The 23054-nt window shown below is 31.2% G+C and overlaps 1 protein-coding gene across 1 annotated transcript in view; it reads right to left on the reverse strand.

Moving 5' to 3' along the window:
- The window catches only part of LOC136976152 (neogenin-like), a 52284-nt gene extending 29957 nt beyond the window's left edge, over positions 1–22327 (reverse strand). Inside the window, 1 exon segment of the mRNA XM_067271362.1 lies at positions 22137–22327. Coding sequence (XP_067127463.1) covers positions 22137–22203 — 67 coding nt within the window. The 5' untranslated portion in view covers positions 22204–22327.
- Positions 22328–23054: the final 727 nt, after the last annotated feature.

Raw genomic sequence — 23054 nt, forward strand, 5'->3', positions numbered from 1 at the left:
CTAAATTTTGAAGTTTATAATATCTAATTTGTATGTTTAAATTCAATATTTGACTATCTTAATTTAGTAAAATTATTTTTATTTGACCAATTTACCATTAATAGAAATAAGATCCTTTCAAATAAAGATTGATTAAAATTTTAATGTTGGTAATTAAAAAAAATTAATTTAAACTGTAAAGTAAACAGCATTAAAAAGTATTAATATTATAGCACTATCATTTTAAAAATTTATTTGTATTTGTAAGATATAATTGAATGTTTTATGGTACTAAAACTTTTACATCATTTCTTTTTATTTCAGCTGCCATTCGGTTTTTCGATAAAACATTTATAGATATAGCGACATTTACGAGTAAAAATTACTAGCATTTTATTTCTTCTTAATTAGCAAAGTGTAATATTGGTTAAAATGGTCACAATAAGCTTCAGTTCTTTCATCTTTTCTGTTACTTAATAACTTTTCTGTTAGGATTCATAATTGCTAAATATTGTATTAATACTATTTAAATAAGTCCTTAATTTTTTCATATGAATTATTTTAGAAAACAAAAATTTAAGAATATAAGGTACTTTCCATTATAACAAGACTATGAATGAAGGATCATTTTATGAAAATGCCCCACATATTTTGAAATAAAATCATTCTACTCCAGTGATATAAATCTTATGCATGAGATTATATCCTCTATAATTTGGTTTATCTTTTTTGGTAAGGCTTCAGTGTAATAAGCACACATAATTAGGTACAACATGGTTTTCTTGAAATGCAGATTTAAAGTTTGTTTCAGGATATTGCAAAAAAATGTTCTCAATCCCATCCTTTAACAATTCAACACCTAAAAGTAACTACTAGTAACTGTTTTCACAACTTTCAACAGTCAACATGACAAATATTAAGAACATGGAGAAAAATTCAAATTCATTCTAAAAATAGAGGGGGGTGCATATACATAATTTCTAAATAGGAACCTTGTGTCTACTTTGTACACAATAGCTATTGGAAATATGTTTTGATTGAAAACATTTGAATTTCATGATATATTCTTACCAAGAATTTAATTTAAATTAAGTTAACAATTAATAATGATTAGAATATATGCCTACACTCGAATTATTTTATCTGTACACAATGACAATTGCAAATATTTATTAAGAAAATAATAAAGATATCAATATTAAGGTATTAATTCTCTGACATTGTTAATTTTAATTCGATAACTTTGATTATAAGTATAGTAAAACAATCAGTTTGGATGGAACGCATTCAAACCTTGGTTTACAAACTTAATTCGTTCCTAAAAGTCGTTCGAAAACTGATTTATTCTCAAACTGAAACAAATTTTCCCATAAGAAACAATGTAAAATGAATTAAAGGCCTTCTATTTTGTTTGGGATTGATACATTACCTATTTTGCATCTAAAATACAAATAAAGTACAGTAAAATCTTTTAGATTTGTTAACTTTGTTTAAAATACTTTTCCAACCGTCTTAATTCTATTATTGGCACAAACAAGAATTTTTTGTGTTGGCTATTTTCAGTAATCCAACTCTCCTGAAAATTTCTCATACTCAATAACTTTGAACACAATTAATCTACTGCCAGGCAAGAACCGAACCTATCGTTCAAAATGTTAAAACAAGCCATATATTTAAAAACATAAAGGAAAAATAAACTGGCCAGGATTTGAATCTGGGTCCCCAAGATGTCAAAGATATCAGTCTACTGCTCTAGGATACCCAAATTTGAATTTTGGTGTCAGACTCATCTTCCAACAATTGTCTATCTCTGTCATAGACTTTTTAGGTTTTATCTTAACATTTATTAATTACACTTTTTTTATTATTAGAAATATTCCTTGGTATGCTATAATCAAGCTAATTTATTTAATCACCAAATCATTTTTTCCAGATCTGTATTTATTATATTATTAATTATTTTTAGTGACATTTATTGCTAATACACAATAAATATCATCTAGTAGAAGTCTATAGGATATAAATTATTTTTTTTACACATTTTACTATATCAATTTGGAAATACTGTAGTATAATTAATACTTTATTTTTATTTATTTGTTGTCACACAATTCTCTAGAATACTTTTTTCTTCAAGCAGTTGGAGTAGGCTACTTGTAATTTTAAAATGTTCTATTAACATTTTTTCTACTTTACTCATTTTTTGTTCTGACAATCCATTGAGAGAGCATAGTTGCTATGTACTGTGTTATTAACTATCAAATTGACAAAAACTATTTTAAAATTATAAAAGATATCTAAAACTACCTAAAAAAAATTGAATGTTACAAAACCATGTTCTACATTTCATTAAATTCTTTTAGATGATAGGAATCTGATGAAACTATGGGAATAGAAATTAAAATTTGTCTTTATCTTTAATTCATCTTTATCCATTATTTACAAGTATAAGAAAAAAAAAACATGAACAGATAAGATTATATAAAAAATATATTACTTTGTAAATCTACAAAAGAATAGTATTTTGTATCTACAAATATTCTGAATTGTTACAAAAAATGACTCTTTTGAAACATCAACTTTAAAAGGATAATTGACCATTGGAATTAAAATAATATTAAGATATACAACCATGACATTTTTGGAAAAATTCTTTTATTTCTCATCAAAATACTGCAAGTTCTGTAAAATGAATGCAATTCAAAATGATTTATGTTTTGTATGTGCTAATCTTTTTTAGATTACCATAGTTTGATATTATCTTATACATTGGATTTGGGTTAACTACTGGAACATATCCTAAACTCATTCATATTAATGTTCAGTAAGATCTTGTTTTCCTGCAGATAATAGTTATTTCATACATGATTAAGAATATATATCCAAAGTAATGAGTTGCAATCCATCTTATACCAAAATTGTCCTCCTTACTAGAGACAACTGCATTTTGAATTAACTAATGAAAATTGTAAACTGGGAAATCATTACAATTCACTATAATATCATAAATTAAAAAAAAGCATTTCTAGAATCAACATTAATATAATTATAATTTCTATTACACTCTAACTTGGCTTATATTTTGAACAAATATTAATATGTAGCTTAAAGGCTCGTTTTTTAAAAAATTTTCATTGAAAATAAACTTGTCCGTTAATATTACCTTAGGTAGCCAAGATGGCGGCTCGTCTCTAATTCCAGCAGGAAACAGTGGGACGCACGTTCTAATCTAACCTAACCTATTCTAATAAATTACCATAATTATTAGCAACCAAATTATTAGAATAGGTTAGGTTAGGTTTTTTTTTTTTTTTTTTTTTTTTAACTCTTTCCGCCCTGTGGGCACTAAGGGGCCTCTTTTTAGTAGGCCCATTATGGGTTCGGCCAGGCCACACAATGGGGCGACCGGGTGGTGAGGGACGGGGCCCGACATATCCGAACGGACCACCCCCCGAAAAATTCCTGGGATTATTCGACCGCTCGATTCATCCCGGTCCCCCAGAGCGGTAGGCTGCACCTTTACCGCTCGGCCATCCGGCGTCGGTTAGGTTAGGTTAGAACGTCCGTCCCACTGTTTCCTTGCTGGAATTAGAGACGAGCCGCCATCTTGGCTACCTAAGGTAACATTAACCTCACTTTCTTTCCGAGATTCACTCTACCGACCAGTGGCCGAGTGGATAGAACTATCAAACACTGGTAGTTACTCGTCGGTTTGCGCCTAGCCAAAGGGATGGCCACGTGGTGATTTCCGAGTTTTCTTTGCGTGTGCCACAGCTAAGTAGGTACCGATTTCCCACAGAAAGCCCTGCTGATATTTCTTTGTCACATTGCCTTATTCCAGTGGTCCCCAACCCTATGCCCGCGGGCACCATGGCGCCCGCCAATCGTTTTAGGTGTGCCCGCCACTGTGCGACCACGATAAAAATAAAAATATTTCGGTTTTCAATAAAATGCTATGTAAAAGTTTTTTCACTTCGAATGATTAACCATTCAAAAGTAGAAATGGCGTCCAACACAGATGAAAGCACAAAGCGAAATGCGACCGATCTCTTTTTCCCCTCCGCCAAATCTGCACAAATTCAATTTCCCATACCTGAAATGAAGTAAAACGGTCCGTTTTGAATACCGTCAAATCAAAGTAGGGAAACGTGTAGGGCCCGCAACTTGGAGTGACCTAGAAATTTCAGCAGTCGTTAACTAAAAAAAAAGGGTCAACAGCCATCCGTGTGTCAGAAGTAATCTCCGCCACGATATCTCTCGCACCATCTAGAAATATTCCTGGGTGACACTACGATATCCGCACCGGGTGTCACCCATGCTAATGTCACATTATATAAGATTTGTTTAGAAGCAACTTATTTAAATGGGGCCCCAATTTAAATTTTGTCTAGGGCCCGCTAGAGGCTTAATCCGGCGCTGTTAACTATGTCCAAATATAAATTCACCTTGAAAAAATAAATTGTGCCCGTCGTCCAGCCGGTATTCTAGAATGTGCTCTTAGGTACAAAAAGGTTGGGGACCCCTGCCTTATTCTATCATTCCCAAATTCCGAGGTTTATTTAATGGTCCATTGATTACAAAAGAGCGTTAAAGCGTCGTGAATTTTCATTCGTTAGTGATTTAACTTTTGAAGTTTATTTCTGATCTGTTATTAACAGTTAAACAATTTGCAACATATTCTGTTGGATTTCCCGCCTTTTTAACGTTAGGAAGTTGAAAGTATACTTTCGATTGACTGGAAAATTTCAGCTGTAAATACAAACTTGAATTTCAGAAGAAAAGTTTTGCAAAGTTTTAAATTTTATGATGAGATTGGTTAGAAAAGATTTCGTTCATTAACGCCGACTATAAAAAATAACGAACTATGTGTAGACCTACTTCGAGTCACTCGAGTACATCAAATCTCTCCAAACGTCCCAGGCTGTAGTTAGTGAAATATGGCAACGGTAAGAGCGCTAATCAGTCTGAACAGAAACGTCTTTTATGATATAGATTAAATATAAAATTATTAATTAAACAGATAGAAAGTGGTGTAAGCAAAGTGAAATGCGTGAAGAAATGGATATGACTAAATTAACAGTTGCTACCATTTGGAAGAAGAAAGAAAATACTTGCGAGTTTCGAGCGTGATAATTCAAATGCTAATTTTTTAGCTTAGAAAATCATGGAATGATGAATCAGATAAAGGATTGTCAAAGTATCGCAACAGAGAAAAGCACAACTTTTAGTGGTGTTGTATTGTAGTCAAAAGTGGGAGTTAGGAAGCGAATTGGAGAAGAATACTGAGTTTAAATGCAACAGAAGTTGGATCATTAGATTTAAAAAATGCATAGTACTGAAAGTTGAAAAATTGCTGGAGAAGCAGCAGCAGAAAACATGAACGTAATTTCAAAATAAGTGGCCAAAAATTAGAGAAAATTTCTAAGAATGCAATGCCTTTAATCCAGACGAAACGAGTCTCTTTTTTAAGCTGGGTAAGCTTATAGCTAAAATTCAAAGGGAAAACCGGTGCGAGAGGAAAATTATCTAAAGACCGAATTACTATTCCACTAGCAGCAAATCTTATTGGAACGGAAAAGGGGAAATTGTCAGTAATCGGTTAGTTGAAAAATCCAAGATGTTTCAAGAAGTCGACGGCTTCTGGTAAACTACAAATCCAATCGAAGAACTTGGGTGACTCCCGACATTTTCTGTGGAGAACTGCGAAGAAACGAAGAATTTTATTGATTGAGTGCAGTGCATCCCGACATCAAAAATTTACGTTACGTTAAACTGGTGTTCACACTGCCTAATAAGAGTTCCAAACTACAGCCTTCAGATCAAGGAGTTATACGTAGCTTATACAATAGCTATCGGCGAATTGTTTCCAAAATTGTAACTTCTTTAGATGGTGGAAAACAAACATTTTTTGTGAACTTGTATGTAATAAACTTCCTCCATATCGCATGACAAAAAGTATCAATACAAACAATAGCAAATTGTTTTCTATACGCCGTCTTTCTACGAAGCAATGGAGAAGAGCTCAATTCAGATAACGACATTCCAATCAATAACGAACTTTTCAGAAAAGTAAACTTACAAACAATGCAAAAAAAGTGTTCAAGATGTTCTCCCTCTGTGGATATCGCATGCATCATCTGAATATGATTTTGAAGAATGCGTACAGACAATGTTATTATAGGAGGGAACTTTTGACCGATAATGATATTGTAAATTCAGTGTATTCAAAAAATAACGAAATTAATGAGGATATGATGACATGGGCGTATAGATAACGCCTGTTTCCGAAGTTGTGCAAAATACTATTATTGTTCGAGAGTTTTTATAAAAACATAATACTCCACGAAATATTTTAAATAGTTTTGCTCAGATGGAAAAATACGTTAAGTAACTAGCAAAAATATACAAATAAGAACAATGAACATCTTTAACGTAACAATGCGTATTTACTTTGATATTTCCTTTGAGTCCTTTGTCTTTGAGTGACATTGAACTTGGGTTTTTCGAAATAAGTGACAGAGCACAAACGCAATATTCAAAATGTTTAGTGTGGTAAATCGCAAATGAATTTATTCTCCATTCAGTGTCATAACGAAGAAGAAATTCAATTCCCATTGGATCTTTGAGAAAACGAAGAGAACGATGAAAATAATTGAAATATCTTACTCGATTAATTCTCTTAGCAAATCAATTTCCTTAAATTACACTCGTTACACGAGACTTAATTACAATCCGTTATCATTTTAAATATCATTAATCGCGATCGCTCGACAATTATTAAGCAAGTAATTTGCGCGACATTTCAATATTAATAATGAGTTATATAATTTTAATAATGAAAAGTAAATTATGAAATCTTAGCATTTTCGGAAAATTGTAACTTAAGGACTTGTGCCACATGAAATTTTAAAAAGTTTTATTTAAAAACATAAAATTTCCAGCAAAAGTACGAATTTTTCTTGACAGTTACGTAGTTTAAGTGCGGGTGAACTCGTGCCTCGTATTGTTTGCTACAATCAATCATCCAGGTATCTATATCGATACTTATACAAGTTTTCCTTCCTCACGCAAAATACCTGTCACGAGCTTTCGTCGTTTCTCATGAATTCCAGTGAAAAGTGTTCCTCCTCGAATTTGTCAATTTTTTATCACGATATCTATAATAAAAAAAATTAGACAAGTCGCTATCATAACTGAGGTCACGTTTTCGTTATAATTCCGTAGTAAATGGAGACATGGAGTAGCTATCGTACTGTCTTTCGTTTAACGTCACGTCTCCAATAACGTTATTTTCACTATTTTACGCCGCATTTCGACTTTTATAAGTGTATGTATACAGTATATATATATATATATATATATATATATAAAGCAATTATATATAAATAAAATTTCGTCTGTATAAAAAAAACAAACAAAAGTTTGAGATTGATTAGCGTATTCTTTAATACGTCACGAGAAAATGTTAAACCAATCCTAGTAAATGGATAAGTCATACTTCTTGAATAAAATGTATTTTCGATTAGAATTAGAATTATTGAGAGTAGATCTAAGTACAGGTAGTTGTAATTGCAAAGCGTAAAATGATTAAGGAATGTGTTAATTCTCAAAATCCAGATCATTTATAGGGCAATGAGGAAACACGTAGGCTACTGTAATTTGTTTTTATACAGACTCATTTAAGTCTTTTTTTAACGATAAAAAAGAAGACTTTTAAGTTAAATATCCATAAAAACTTCCAATCTGATGATGAAAATAATGTTATATGCTCATAGTAGCGAATATTTTCTGCATCATTCTACATTATCGAGTTGAAGAACATTCGTAACAATCTTTTTTTTTTTTTTTTTTTGGATAAGTCCATTCCCATTTCCATAAAATACTTTAAAACTATATAAAATAATTACGTGACATCTTCGTGACTAGGCACGAGTCAAGAAAACTCAATAGACATAAAAACTGATGCGAATCCAAACTAGTAGGCCTGTTTAAACGAATTTTGAACTTTTTTTTTGACTGGTCGATAGATAAATCTTCTTTTATAGAACAATACCTGATGTAATGTAATCTTCACACTGTCAAATCAGTTTAAAAAGTTTTCTTTCTCTTCATTGAAATCTTCTTTTCGTGCCATTACGTTTTACGCTTTCAGATTTTCAAAAAGATATCTTCTAAATGTTTACAGAAGATATAAAAAAGAAAAAAAATCATAAAATTCCATTAATGTTGAAAACGTAACGTTCTAAAAGTGACCTAAAACGCGACAATTACGAAGAGAAATCGTTCTTAGTACTTCGAGTCGCGGGTTCAGACCTTTTGAAGCATAGAGCCACTTCCAACGCGGTGGGATCATAAAAATTCTTCGTGAAGAGCAGATAATTATGGCTCCCAAGGTAATTAACAGAGACGTTCCACGGCATAATTAGCGAATAAAGCCGTATTATCTTAGTAATTAATTCGACAGAAGAGAAAGAATGCCAAAAATGTCGTGTATTGTCTGTTATTGTCTCTCGACTAAATCCGAACAGAACAAAGAATAAACGACATCAAACAAAGCATATAGAAGAGGAAAAGAAAAAATTACGAAACGAAATACCTCGTAAAACATGGCATCGACCGATGCGAAAGAAAAACAAGAGATGCAGAAGTGACACTGACTGAAACGTGTAACGTCACGCAGACGCTATAAACTGGAGTGGTTTCAGGACCAGGTGGCTGCATTCGCAGACACACCCTTGAAACTTGCAACGATTCGCTCCATAACTATTATCATCATTCGTCGGAATTTCCATTGCCATTCACTTAAGGGAATGAAAATCTCTAGTTTATTTTCATGGGATTTCCTGCTACTCATCTTAACTATATTTAAATACGTATACTCCAGTTTAAATCTAAGAAAATGAAGAAAAAGAATTAACTCGGCATAGATCTACATTTACAACCAATTGAACTGTACAAACCATATTAAATCGATATAAATGTGCACACTACCTTAATCAAAAGATGAATAACAGGCAAAAAGTGCTAAATATTTCCAAGTCCAGCTGTAAGAAAGCAAACACGAAAGCCACACCCGTAACGGGACGGACCCACCCCAATATTTTGAATTTTTCAGACCAATTGTATTCTTAACAGTTACGTGTTATGACGCGGTTTTAATATATTATCTAAAGAAAAAACGAGGGAAACAACACCAGCAAACGTCCATTTGCAAACATAGGAAACAAAGTCTGCAGTTACAAGGGAACTGCAAGAAATGTAGACACTTTCGATATTAAAGGAGAAAACAGAGTTGTAACACTAACTTTGGTTCACGTTAACCATTCGAAATTAATACTAATTTAGATTTTGATTGCCAAATAAAGCATAAACTACACATTGGTTTAATAAAAACAAAGATTATATTAAAAAATCGATTGCATTGCTTTCGCATCATCTTCGCTCTAGAGGGATTAACAAACATTACACCCGATACAGTTACATTAATATCGATTTATTCCTGCCGAGAACAAGCAATTTCTACTCAACTCGGTTTACTTTCTAAGAAATTTCGAAGAACTAAATAAAAGTGATCGAAGAAAAAGTCCAGAGTTTGGAAGGAACATTGGTACACTAAATGGAACACAAAAAAACTGAATGGGGTAGGTCTACATACGATATATACACTGTACACTATACACGAACCGCGTACACTGTAGTAGATGCAATAAAAGGTAGAGTGGTAGTAGAGGAAGTGGAGTCTATCGAAGTCGTTCGGGAAGGTAAGGAAGTCAGTAACTTCTTTAACCCTTTGCAATTCCTCTAGACTCATCGGACCAATTAGGAGTGGAAGCAAACTATGGAAAGAACTAGATCTTAAGGAGCTGGATGCCAATTTCCAAAAAGTTTTTTTTTAAAAAAAAAAGTCTGTAAAGCGTACCATTACGAATGTCATCCATTAAAGCAAAATTCAACAAAATATATTTTCGGAAGGATACTTTAAAAGCTATTGTAAACGGGACATTAGCGAGTGTGACGTCGATCGTAGATCGTCATTAGAGGGACGCTTTATGGCAAGTGCGAAGTAACGAGAAGTAGGTGTACAATTACCTATAGAACATTTTGTTTAATGGAAAATCGAAGATAGAGAATTACACAAAGATATTGGTTGGATAAATGTAAAACTTTTATCATTTAGGCCTACGATTATTTAAAGGCTAACTGTATTGAGTATCAAAAAAAATTTCGATACATTTTTGGAAACAAAGTCATTTATATTAAAAAGTTGTTTGTTTAATGTTCTAGTTGCTAAGCCAGGATTATACTTAACATATTCTGCAAAATATACAATAAACTATTAAAAAGTTTTTCAACTATTGTTATTTTTGATTACTCATAAACGTATATTTTTGGAAGCGTACATACAGTATGTACTTGTAGAGCTTGTATGGGACCTGTGGGCCCTTTCTGTCATTTTTGCTTTTTTTTTTAACAAATGAACAAATACACAGAAAGCTTTTTATTAATAAAAATCGGTCTTAAAGATTTTATTTTCTGTTAGTAAAATAACATTAATCTGTACGGGGAGAAACTACACGGGCTCCTAAGTTTCCTCTGGGTCTGAGGAAAAGTCTCCAGTTCTCACTCTCGAGCCCTGCATATAACATAATGTTTAAGTATTAATTAAACATAATTTGCTTTCTTCGTGTAAGCAATAGCATAATTTTCTTTAATCCATACGTGTTTATTTAATATTTGAATATCCTAAAACTACAACTTCCAGTTTGCAAGTCAGCATGAAGTCCAGAACCCAAATATACATTCGTCTTTTCGGAATTTGAACGTGACAATTTTTTGAAATAAGCTTTCTATCGAGTGACAAATGTCCAAACATTATACGACACTCGTGATTATTTCCTAATTGTTATCGTTTCAACAACCGATCTGTCATTGCGACCTCCGATCTGTGACGTCGATCGAAGAACAGCTGAGGATTCCGAAATCGAGTCCAATCCTTACATCAATTCATAACTCGAAGGATCTGTTTTGACGAAAGTGTCGTTTGTTCATCCGCTATTATCGTTTGTTCATCCGCTTTCATCGTTGTTCATCCGTTTGTTCATCGTTGTTCATCCGTTTGTTGACGAAAGTGTCGTTTGTTCATCCGCTATTATAAATCAAATCTCTGATTTTGTCATCGCTATTCAGTATACAATTATTGTTTATCAATGCTCCTTAATTGCAGTTGAAATTTAATTCGAGAATAAAATTTTGAAAGCGGTTACATTTACAAAATAACAATGACAATTGTAATGACTCTCGTTCGTTTTATTCAAGAATTATTGGATGCAATTTTTGAATAAATGACCAAATCTTCTAGGACTATAATAGAACTTTACGACTCACCTGGGATAATATCTTACCTAACAGTTTCTGACGTTTTATTCTCAATTTAATTGTTTTCGAGAACTTTAAAACGTCTATTTGTCTACCCGTTAACTCTTTGCTTGAATTTTTTAAATTTCTACAACATTTTAAAATTTCATTAACACACAAAGTTAAGCTTATTTTTAAGTAAAGTTTTTAAAATATTTATAATCTAACAAGTATTTAAAACAGAAAACAAATTAGGATTGAGTAATCTTTATCAAAAAACCTTCTTTCCCTGCATCTTTTATCGATTCGTAAAGTCGAAAAAATCCTTTTCATCTTTAAAAATGCAGAAATTATGAATATGCAAACATCAACTGACTTTATTAACGATTTTTGATCCAAAGATAAAAATAATTGATCCAAAAGTCTTATTTTATGAAAGTAAGATATTGAGTCGAGAATGAATTATAAATGAGATAATTTAAAAATAAAAAAAGAATTCTAGAAAAAATTTATTTAATTTTCTTTTCAAAATAGAAGATGGATGACTTTTCTCAAATCAAACTTTAACTGTTTAATTTTGAGATGATTGCATTAATTCAAATTTACGCAGACGAATTGATAGGTTATTATACATCGTTTCCAAATATAAAAATGAAAAAAATAATGTAAAAAAGTTAGGCCGATGATTACAAAATCGAATTTTTCAAACAAAACGGGAAAACAACAGTCGTACTTACAAATGATGTGATTTTCCATCACTACTATCGCAGACACTATCATTCTTTTGTCTCTAGACGATATAAATTATTACAATTTCGCGCACACAATAGCAAAATAGCCAATTTATAAAGAAATTTGCATAAATAACTATTCCAATTTACTCTAAAGTTCAATCAAATTTTTAAAATTTTTGTACAAATGTAAAGATTATATTTAAAAATGGTTGTGAATTGATTACTCGTCACTAAAGTTAGGACAGTTAGGCACGAAAAATCATATAAATAGTTGTAAAAGTTATAACTTTATATGGTTTTTAGTGCCTAGAGTCCTAGCCTTATTCAACACACACTAGTTGACTGTCAGATGGATTCATTTAAATTCATATTTTTACATATGTTTAAATAATTTTCATTTATTTGAATTATTTACTTTTTTTTAGTAACTTTAATACTCTATACAATGTGAAAAATTGCTATTCACTATTTTATTATTATTTTCTAGATTATTTCAGTTTCTCTCAAATCAAAATTTACATACACCAATGTTTATGTATACATCAAGCCCATCGAAAAGACAGGTTCTAATCACAATATTGGAGAAACAGACAGGAAAATCAATCAAAAAGTTAAAGAAAGCGATCGTTTCGATAATAGAAGACCGACAAAACTATACGAAACACCTTGCACTAGTCATATTACATAGTTACGAGAGATTTCTTCTGAAAACATATGGCTTTGATACCATACGAACTCAAACGAAATAAGAATGACAGAATGCAGGTGAAGTGCACAGTGAGAAATCCTGGATTCTCAGAGCAAAAGTCAAAATAGAAAAGAGGATTATAATTACTTAATAAGCAATTAAACTGCAAAGTGCGTTTATAGTTCTAATGTTTAAAAGTAGGCTAAATGAGAATGCGCATTGAATAAACTTTAAGCCAGCGATTCGGATTTATAGTTTAGTATTTTAAGTTTATACAGTAAATAGTTGGAAATAAAGACATGTTAACAATGTATTCGATAGCCATTTTATTTTTAGATATTACTTTAAAAACCTTTTCTGAATGTCCAGATAGGCTCGCTTTCAATCTCTATGTTAAGATCTAACCATTTATTCGTTTTATTCCATAACTGTATTAAAACTACAAAGATTTAAATTTGCTATCGATTCTACAAACTGCTACTTTCCTTTCCATTCGAAGGCACTAAGAGAGATAGAGATCCAGTCTCCAGCAGACACAACTAGGATCTTCCTATCGGAAGCAAGATACCCTTCCATGCATTTTAGACCTTTTACGCCAAAAAGTAGTTGAAATACTCAATGATCCAATCTTTAATGATAGTAGATTAGCAGATAAATCTTTTCGAAATAGCATATGTGATAAGTAAATTTCAATCACGTATCTTCGGTTCGGTGCGTGAGATTATCTCGTAAAAAAGGATCGTTAACGTTGCATGCTATGAGAAGAATGACCAAGATAGTCGTATAAATATTAATGAAAATAATATAAGTTATTCATTTAAACTGTTAAAGATTTGGTATTTAAGATTTTGTTTATTTATATTATTATTTATAAATCCCGTTCGATTCGGAGTAATTTTAAAAATTAAATTATGAATTTCATCAAAGAACGACTGCATAAAATAATATTACAATACTAAAGATATAGATTCTCAGAATATCTTACTATAAATATTTATAATTATTGTTGCGTAATCTATTTTATAGTATGGTAAATAATTGATGCATGAAAATTAAGATATTATCCAATGCTTACCAGCAAAGACCGATTCATTTACGAGGGGTCCCAGAGCACTCACAGCTGTGGAGGCTCCTGTAGCGACTAGCTCCCGTGCAAACAAAAAGTAAATGCTATAAATTAGAAACTTATATAAATATATATAATAAATAAAAATCTGTAAAGAAATTCTACTAGTCTATATAGCGTTCTCTGCTTTAAGTTTATGCCGTATTTATATATACAGCCCGTTGTATTTCGTTTCCTGGACCATTCCTTCTTTTATTTCGTTTTTATTATTTTCTTTTTGTATAGACCCTGGTACGTGCCCAGGATACCCGCCCATGAATCTGATCTGTTCACCAGTTCTAGAACAACTTTAACTAGCCAATCATTAGCTCATTTCCTAACGAAGAGTTGACAATAGAAAACACCTATTGAAAATTTTATTTGCCAAGTCTTCAGTTTGATATAAGGCTCATTCTAAAAAAAGGAATCTTGTGAAAGAAAGAAGAAACAAATATTGACACTTTTATGTAGTCGGTGGGAAGGCCAAGGCTTTAAAGAATTAGTCTAGGAGGACCTAAGATCAAAATCCCACTGGGTCGAAAATCCCACTGGGTCGAAAATCCCACGAATCCTTCGGGAGAGGGTTCTTCCGGATATGTCGAGTCCCGTTCCTCACCACCCGGCCGCTCCAATGATAGTGTGGCCGAACCCACAATGGGCTTGATTAAAGAGGCCCACAGAATGAAAAGATTAAGAAAAAACTTTTTAGTCAAACGACGCAACAATGCAAATGGCATAAAAATGACGATTAGCAAGATTAAAATTAGAAAATGCATTTACACATATAGGCTACATGAACTTTGATTGTTTATGATTGTTTTATCTCATTCTATAAAATTATTTAAATTGTTTTGCGTGACGAAAATACAAATTAAAAACAATTTTCTAGAATGGGATGCCATAACCATAAATGAATAAAGCTGATAATACATACAATAACAGTAACAATTATAATTTCATTGCTCTGTCTTTCATTATATTCATTTATTTTAAATTTTACTGCGTGATTTTATTCTATTATTTGATTATAGTTTTAATGTTTTAAGACACGATACATTTTCGACAGAAAGAATTTTTAACATCAGATAACTTACATCACAAAATAAATAAATACTACTTAATTATTGCAATTTTCATTAAATTTTAAAATGTTCAGGGTTTATTTTTTGAAAGAAATCGAGCCAAAATACTAGAAAACATGATTAATATCGCAACATTCCATCGATTGTGTTTATAAACTGGCCAACCAATTTGGGTAAATTTAGTACTAGTTCATTTACGTATCATGACATTAATGTTAGTAAATGACACTGTAGTTTACGTATCTAAAATGCAATTAAAACAAAAGATTCGATTATATCTTCTCTGGTGAGTCTGGATTTTCTACAATTGCCATGTTTCATTTTAAGATCATTAAGTATCGTTATAAAACTACGGTTTGCAGATCAAGATGACTACGTAGAGTCGATCGGAGATCGCGGATTCCCCGAAAAATTCGGGAATTTCATTCTCGTTTCCTGAGAGGAGAGCGAAGTTGTCTCTCGCATGTTCGGGTCTTTCGAACATAACGATAACGTTAACGACGTGAGCGATGTCGGTTTCTATGGAAACAATCCCCCATCCATCACTTTAACGGCCGGTCGTGCCATTAACCGAAAATTCCGACGTATCGAAAGTATATCCGGAACCGACTTTCCCCGTTACCGATAGTTACGTGGCATATTTTTCGTGTACAACTAATGCCCAGAGAATTAGGTGTTGAAGTGTAACAGTAGACATTTCACGAAATGCTTTTAAAGCTTCAAACGTACGTTTCGCTGCCGAATGCGAACGCAATGCAAAAAGAATCTTGTAAATACATTCGACCAAAGGTGAAAACTTAATGAAATTTTCCCTATAAGTCGTGTTCCGAGTTCAGATCTTATTTCGACAAGGAAGGGTCGTGAGTTCGGATCATACGATCCTATCAACTAGGTTATACAAATCCGTATAAATCAAATTGCAGGTTCAACTCCCGCAACAATCGGATCATGAATTTGCATCCCATTTCTCGATTTTCTTGCAGTTTTTTTTTTTTTTTTTCCTTCTTGATATATACACCAGTGACTACGATTGTGCAAGTATTCAAACACAAATAAATAAGAAAGCTTTCATCGAGGTCACGTTTTTATATTCAAATACGGTCCAGTTTTTAATGTGGAGAATCGCAGTTATAAAAAAAATATATAGATCGATCGGATCGAGCGCAAAATTTTCTTAAAGCTAAAATTACCAAAATTAGATTAACCAGAAACTTTCACGACACAGTTTGCACTTTGTTAATCTAATATTAAAAGTAAGAAAATAATTCAATTTAACCTTTGAATTAGACGACTATTTTCACGCTGTGAATTTAAGACGAAATAAAAATAAAAAGAAGAGAATAGTCTTAAATCATTGATAAATCTTATTAACATTAAAGAAATTTTGATAAATGTACTGTACGGTACAAAAAAGAAAACAAAAAAAGAAAGAAAGAAGAAAACAGACAGGCGAGTGATGCAAACGAAACTAAGCTAATTTTATCAGCGAATATTCATTTTATATGCAATATTATCGATCGAAATTCCGACTTCTTCAAAAATTCTATTTACAAAATCATTGTAAATTGGAAACAGTAAACGTTGATCGTGACGTAAAGTAACATAACTAAAAGACGATTTCGTAATACAGTACTAAACCCTTACGAATAATTTATTTTTTTGCATTTCTGTTGACAAGTATCGAGTTATCAGGCACATTGAACCAACGAAAAGTATATGTATATATATATATATATATATAAAACTTCGTAAGTTATCAAAACGAAAGAATTCATTATTAATTCATTGATATAAGTAGAATATCTTGTTCTTATAATAATAAATTATCCGTGATAACTGAAGAAATCATTATGGGAAAAGATAAATCTTCTCTTAGAACTACAAGAAGAGAAAAGAAGAATTTTCCCAGAACTAAGATATAAGAAGAAAGTAAATTTCCCGAAGAAGAAAAAATGAATCTTATATATAATATTGCTTCAATTCTTTTTTATAATAACGAATATTCTCAAGAAGAAAAAATCGTTAATATAAGAAAGAGAAAGAGAAGATTCACCACTTGGCAGCTTATTTCGTAACTACTTTTAATTATACCCTTCTTCCTAATTAATTGATATACTAAACTAATATAGAAAGGTCAAATTATACGAGAAAGAGCCGATAGTTTTAAAACGAATAGTCGAAGGAATATTTATAAACTTCTCTAAAAATGAAATTTAATAAATAAATTTAACAGGCTATTAGCATCGAAATGCTTTCAAAGATAATTAACGAAAAGTCGTACGATAAGGAAAACAAAGTTAATCAAATCCCGATAACTATGTAAACATAAACATAATAACATTAAAAGCAAAATGTGAGAGTAAACATGGACCAGAATTATAAGGATCTGTTATCGCTTCTGTTAATTGTTGCAGAAAAATAAACCTTTCGCTCTTTAATGGACGATAATTTCACCAAAAAAAAAGAAAAAACAATAGGTTAATTATAATTTTTAACCTAAATAGCATCGAATTTTTGATGTAAAAACTGTAATTTATTTATAAAATCTTTTAATATTTAAACAAATTATTTTATTTGAACTTAACAAACATTCAGTTGTGTGTGTATATATAATTTTATAAGCTTGGACATTTCTCTTCAAATTCTTCTTTCCTTTTAACATTAGATGAAAATATAAGTGACAGTGAATTTTATTAAATATTTTTGACAAAAATCGTACTAAAGAAGCTTTAAAATAAAAGAAAACCCCGTTTAAACAATGACTTTTAGAGGAGGAGAGCAGAAGAAAGGAGTTTTTTGAAACTTTCTAAAATGACTTATTTTCGATAAACCGGTTAAATTTACATAAAATTTAAATAAATATCTAAAAAAATAAATCGAATCGAAAGACTTATTATAATATAAAAAGAATTCGAGTCGGGAAATTCGTAGCGGAGAAATTTTGTATTTTAAGATTTATCAGACGTCAATTAAAATTTTCAAATTCCTAAGATAGCAATTTTATTCGATTTTTTAAATATATATACTGTATTTTTTATTCGAGAGATCGAAGAAATAAATTCTCCATCGCGACCAGATGCGACACTTTTCCTTTCTTTTTTATATTATACTAATGCCTTTCGAATTTTTTAACCGTAAATCTTTCGAGTTGTATGCAGAGTAATCTTATATTGCTCTTACAGTAAACTCATATATTTACGCTCTAACTCCTATTAAAATTATATGAGTTGTATTTTTACCCTTCTGTATAATGTCGGGCCGAATAAATTCTATCTTTTACCTATTAAATGTACAAAAATTATATAATTTTTAAGTCATCATAAGTTATTTCTATCTTATGCGAAACATTCTATATACGAAAATCGTTATAATTTTGTGAAATTTTCGATATTTTTAAAATTATATAAAGAAAAAATGATTTTTACATTTATGTAACAATTACTTTAAGATATAACATAGAAAATAATATTAAAATCAAACGTTTCGATTAGAAATAGCATAACGAACAAGATTTACCAAAGATTATTTTACCTTAACGATGATTGGCCAGTAAAATAAAAATGGGAGGCGATAGCGTAAATTCAGCCAATCTCCATTTAAATAACAAATCTTACTTAAAATCTTTCGGGCTTTATATCTTAAATATATAACAAAGACGATTATTGTTAATAAATTTTTGTAACTCGTATTCTACGATTAAGGATCAAATATGCAATATTATTGGATGTTAAATTTTGTTTTAATTAGGATTTTCTTTCTTAAATTATTTAATTTGATCAGTTATGTATATAAAGTATCGATTTTAAATGTGAAAAACCTTTAACAACCGACAATTTCAAGTTAAAATATTTTAAAATTTAAGTAATTTATTGATACTGGATAACAAAATTCTTCAAACTTTATCATTTAGGAGTTAGATTTAGTCTCTTTTTATTTATTATTAGAATTAACCAGTTAACATTTTTGAAGAATATTAATATCTTTGATAAGAAAGAAGTTTCTGAAAGATTTTAACAAATAGGAGATAAGATAACAGCAGAAATTATCGTTAAAATGGATGAGCGTATCGAGAGGAAGACATAAAAATGAAATTTTGTGCACGACTCCTACAGATATAAACGCTTTAATTATTTTTTAATAATAAAAATGGAACATTTTGAAGTATCAAACAAAAAAAACTGCATTTTTAATATAAATAAATGAAGGAAAAAAAGTAAAACATGTCACAAAATTTGCTTAGTTCACTATAAAAGTCATCTTATTAATAAGTTAGCCATTTTCTTAATAACTGAGTGTCTAAAAACAAATCTTATCTTTCTCCTAATAAATCAAAAATGAATAATTTATGAAATTATAGACACAAAAACTTATTTTAATATTTTTATAAAATATTAAAATTGTCTTTCGGATCTCTTACTGAACTTTATTGAATTTGACCAGTTGAAAATATTAGCTCCACTTTACACGTTTAATCTTTTATTTATTCAAGTAAAAAACTATTTTTTTAACACCTTACACATATTTACTTTTTTGGACGGACATCAAAAAAATTGTAAAACAAAATGCGAATAACTTATCGTAACTTTGAAAATATCCAAGTAAAAAAAAAATCATTTTTAGAGAGAGTATTCTGTTATTTTTGTAATAGCTTTGTGTGAAGTTTTCAGACTTTTCACGCCGTTTGAACCTACAAAACGGTATAAAAACTATTCGAAAATTCCCATCGAGCTCTTTATATAGAGCTATATATATATAATTTTCTAAGTGTCTGTCCATCACGCTCTATTTCTCGAGAAATATTTATTTCGAAGAAATGCAGTCGATAGAATTTTGCACCTTACAAAATTCCCAGGAAAATATTAACCTACTCGTTTTATAAAAAAAAAAAAAAAAAAATTAACCTACCCGTTTTATAAAAAAAAAAAAAAAAAAATGGCTATCGTTCTAACGCGTACGCGAAGTATACTTCACGAATAAAAAAAGTAATATACGTAGATAAGTAAAACTAATTGATAAATGTTACTTTTATATTTAAATAAAAGCGGTAACACTCGTTATCTTGAACGATTTTTGACAAAAAAATAGGTGCAGAAAATCAAATTTTTTAAAGATTTTAAAAGGCATTTTCGAGTAAAAATTCGTCGCGAAAAAATAGGAATTTATCCCGTTATTATTGATAATTTACGAGTTTTGAAAATATTAGTATCAATTAAAAATAAATAGAAGCGTTGTATTGATATAACTTTCTGATATAACTCATCTTTAACAGTTCAAATCTCCTAAGTTAAGGATGACAAGCTAATCTCTAACCTTTGCGTGATTAGAGAAAGCTTTCAGTAGTTCACCGACACCTCATGAAAAATGATTTATAACATTTCGGAAGAGGACCACTCCACATCTACTCTAGTTAAGTACAAGCTCTGAGAGTTTCTCCAAAGATCTTTCTAAGGTTATTAAAAAAAATTCCTTTTAGTTTTTAAAAAATACCAGAAAAAAAAACAAAAATTGATCCGTTGGTGGACCAATATATGTGTGTTTTTTCCCTTTTTTTATTTTTTCGTTTATACCCAAACCTTGCAATTGAAAATTCAATTGTAGCTTTCAACCGACTCGCAATTTTCCAAGCAGCGGATCAATGAAGATCCATCGAGTTTAGAAAATACAAATACAAATAATTTATCAGTTTACCTTCTAACCTTCTACATAAATGAAGTAAGTTACAAATAATTTTATAAATAAATTCTATTTAAAGTAAGGAAAGAAGCGAAAAAAATCGAAGTCAAAGATATAAGAAAGGGTGTCGTTTAGGAGATGCTATCTACACTTCCGGTGACGTTCCCACATACAAACGACGAGACATAAATGGAGCAAGACCTATTTTCACTCGAACGCTAGCAAGTATTTGGGGACCACTCGGGGACGTGTGCCATCGTTAAGTAACGAGCGTTAATTGCACGTCACGTTCTTCTCCGTCCCCGTAGTATTTATAAAGAGACAAGAGATGCTCCAAATCCAAAAAGAGAGGAGGGTGTATGGGTGGATAATTCTGCCCCCGGGCATTGGGAGATGCGAGACGAAGGGTCGCTCCCACAACCCAAATACGGGGGAGATCGTAGCAAGGCGTACAATAAACAGCGCAACCTGTTCGTTAATATTTTACTACGAAAATTACCTTAAAACGTCACACGAATTACCGATTGACGAATGTGGTACGTAAACGTCACGTTGCACTCGAATTTACGCATCAACGAAATCAATTTGTGGTAGCTCTCCGGAGATATCAATTACATTTTTCTTTTTTTTTTTTCAGTGGTTGAGATATTTCTCGTTAGTTTCAGGATAAAGATATTGTTACTATATATGTAAAGTTACACACACAGAAAAAAAACAACCTGGATAAATTCAATCAGGTAGCTAAAGTTACGAATAATCGGATATGGGAAGAAGATTTCTTCTCGTTGTTATGTGCAACACCAAAAAAATAAAAATAAAAATGCTAGAAGAGTAACGTTACTCGCCACCACTTGCACAAACGGTATTAGATAAGTTTACACCCAAAATTCGCGAATGCCAGTTGTTAACCCGCTAGCTTGTTACCAAAATAGCTCGGGGTGAGACTTTGTTGTCGTGCAGCGTTTTTATACTTTGTTCCAGAGCACGTTTTGGGTAATTTACGCTTTAGCTGACAAACAGATGGCAGACGGTCTCAGGTGATCGAACGGTTCTGGCCTCTTAATTAAACACACCTGCCCGGGCCACAGTCAATCTTTACAAATAATAATCGATCATCTATCGGAGAAAACAGAGAAAATATAACTCAAATTAATTTTTATCGATAACATACACAAAAACAACGAGCTGTAAATTTTCAAAAAACGAATTTTTTGTACGATATTCTAATTGAAAAAAAAAATCTCATTTTTTCACGATTTCTTTGGCTCGAGTGTGATTCGTGATGAAAGATCGTTAGACGTAAAAAAAAAGGTCTTAACTCATCGCTTAGATCTGGATAAATGACAGTTAACGTTTGGAGCCGTGACTTCATCTGCGGCTCAACAGGGCAAACCTCGCCATCGGTGAACAGAATCCGAGATGAGTCATCGCGTGTGGTTCTTTCGTGTCTCTCACCACCCATCTAGACTTTATTAAACGTTTTGTAAACATCTAAGACGATACAAAAACACAAATCTCACCTGCTACCACAGCCAACAGAGTTAAGTAGTAAAGGGCATGCCGCGTCCTCTCCTTCTGGATCAACATCTTTCAGATGGATTATCTAGTGCAAACCGCCATTATTTATATATAAATATCTGCTGGATCGCAGGTTAATTTACTGTTTAATCTGCTTATAAATCACCTCGTGCCATCTCCTTCCTCCAATTTCTTCTCGGGTACTGACAATGGCGAACGGTACCCGATGACGTGAATATTAAGCATGGCATCTATCGAACCAATGAGGAACAACGTTTGAAACAGACAGACTCCGAACCGTCCAATGAACTGATATGTAAGAAAAATCGATAAATTAGGAGCGGAAATAGAAAATTTTGTGTAGAACTGTCATTTTTAAGTAAGCTTCTTGTAAAATATGTTGTTGTATGTAATTAAAAATAGAAAAATATTAGCAGATAGTAAGAACACACATTAGAAACTTGAGAAACTTTTCTTGGCATATTTTATATCCATTTTTAATTATTCTAGATATAAACTATTCTGGATTAATTTATTATTTATCTACTTCTCGTGTATATGTTTCTAATCCTTTTTTTTCTGCTGGTGTATATAAAGAAAAAGAAGATGGAGCGAAAAATAAAGTTATTGTATCGATAGCTTACGTGATATCAGATTTCTGTGAGAGAAGATAAGTCTGTGTAACAAAAAAAAAGGATCAAAATAAATGCCATTTCCACATTTATAGTATATACATTATTAAGGATTTAGTCTACATCTACAGTCAAACACCTAGTTCTAACTTGAGATATATTTTTTCGCCATTTTTGAAATCTTTACTATCAGCTAACGTTAAAAAATCAAAGGAAATTTAATATATATATTATTTTTGTGAAAAATTAATTTAATTAACCTTAACAAGGCTATGATGCTTCAATTAT

The sequence above is a fragment of the Centruroides vittatus genome, unplaced genomic scaffold (assembly GCF_030686945.1).
Source record: "Centruroides vittatus isolate TY-2023 unplaced genomic scaffold, ASM3068694v2 contig_397, whole genome shotgun sequence".
Classification (NCBI taxonomy): domain Eukaryota; kingdom Metazoa; phylum Arthropoda; class Arachnida; order Scorpiones; family Buthidae; genus Centruroides; species Centruroides vittatus.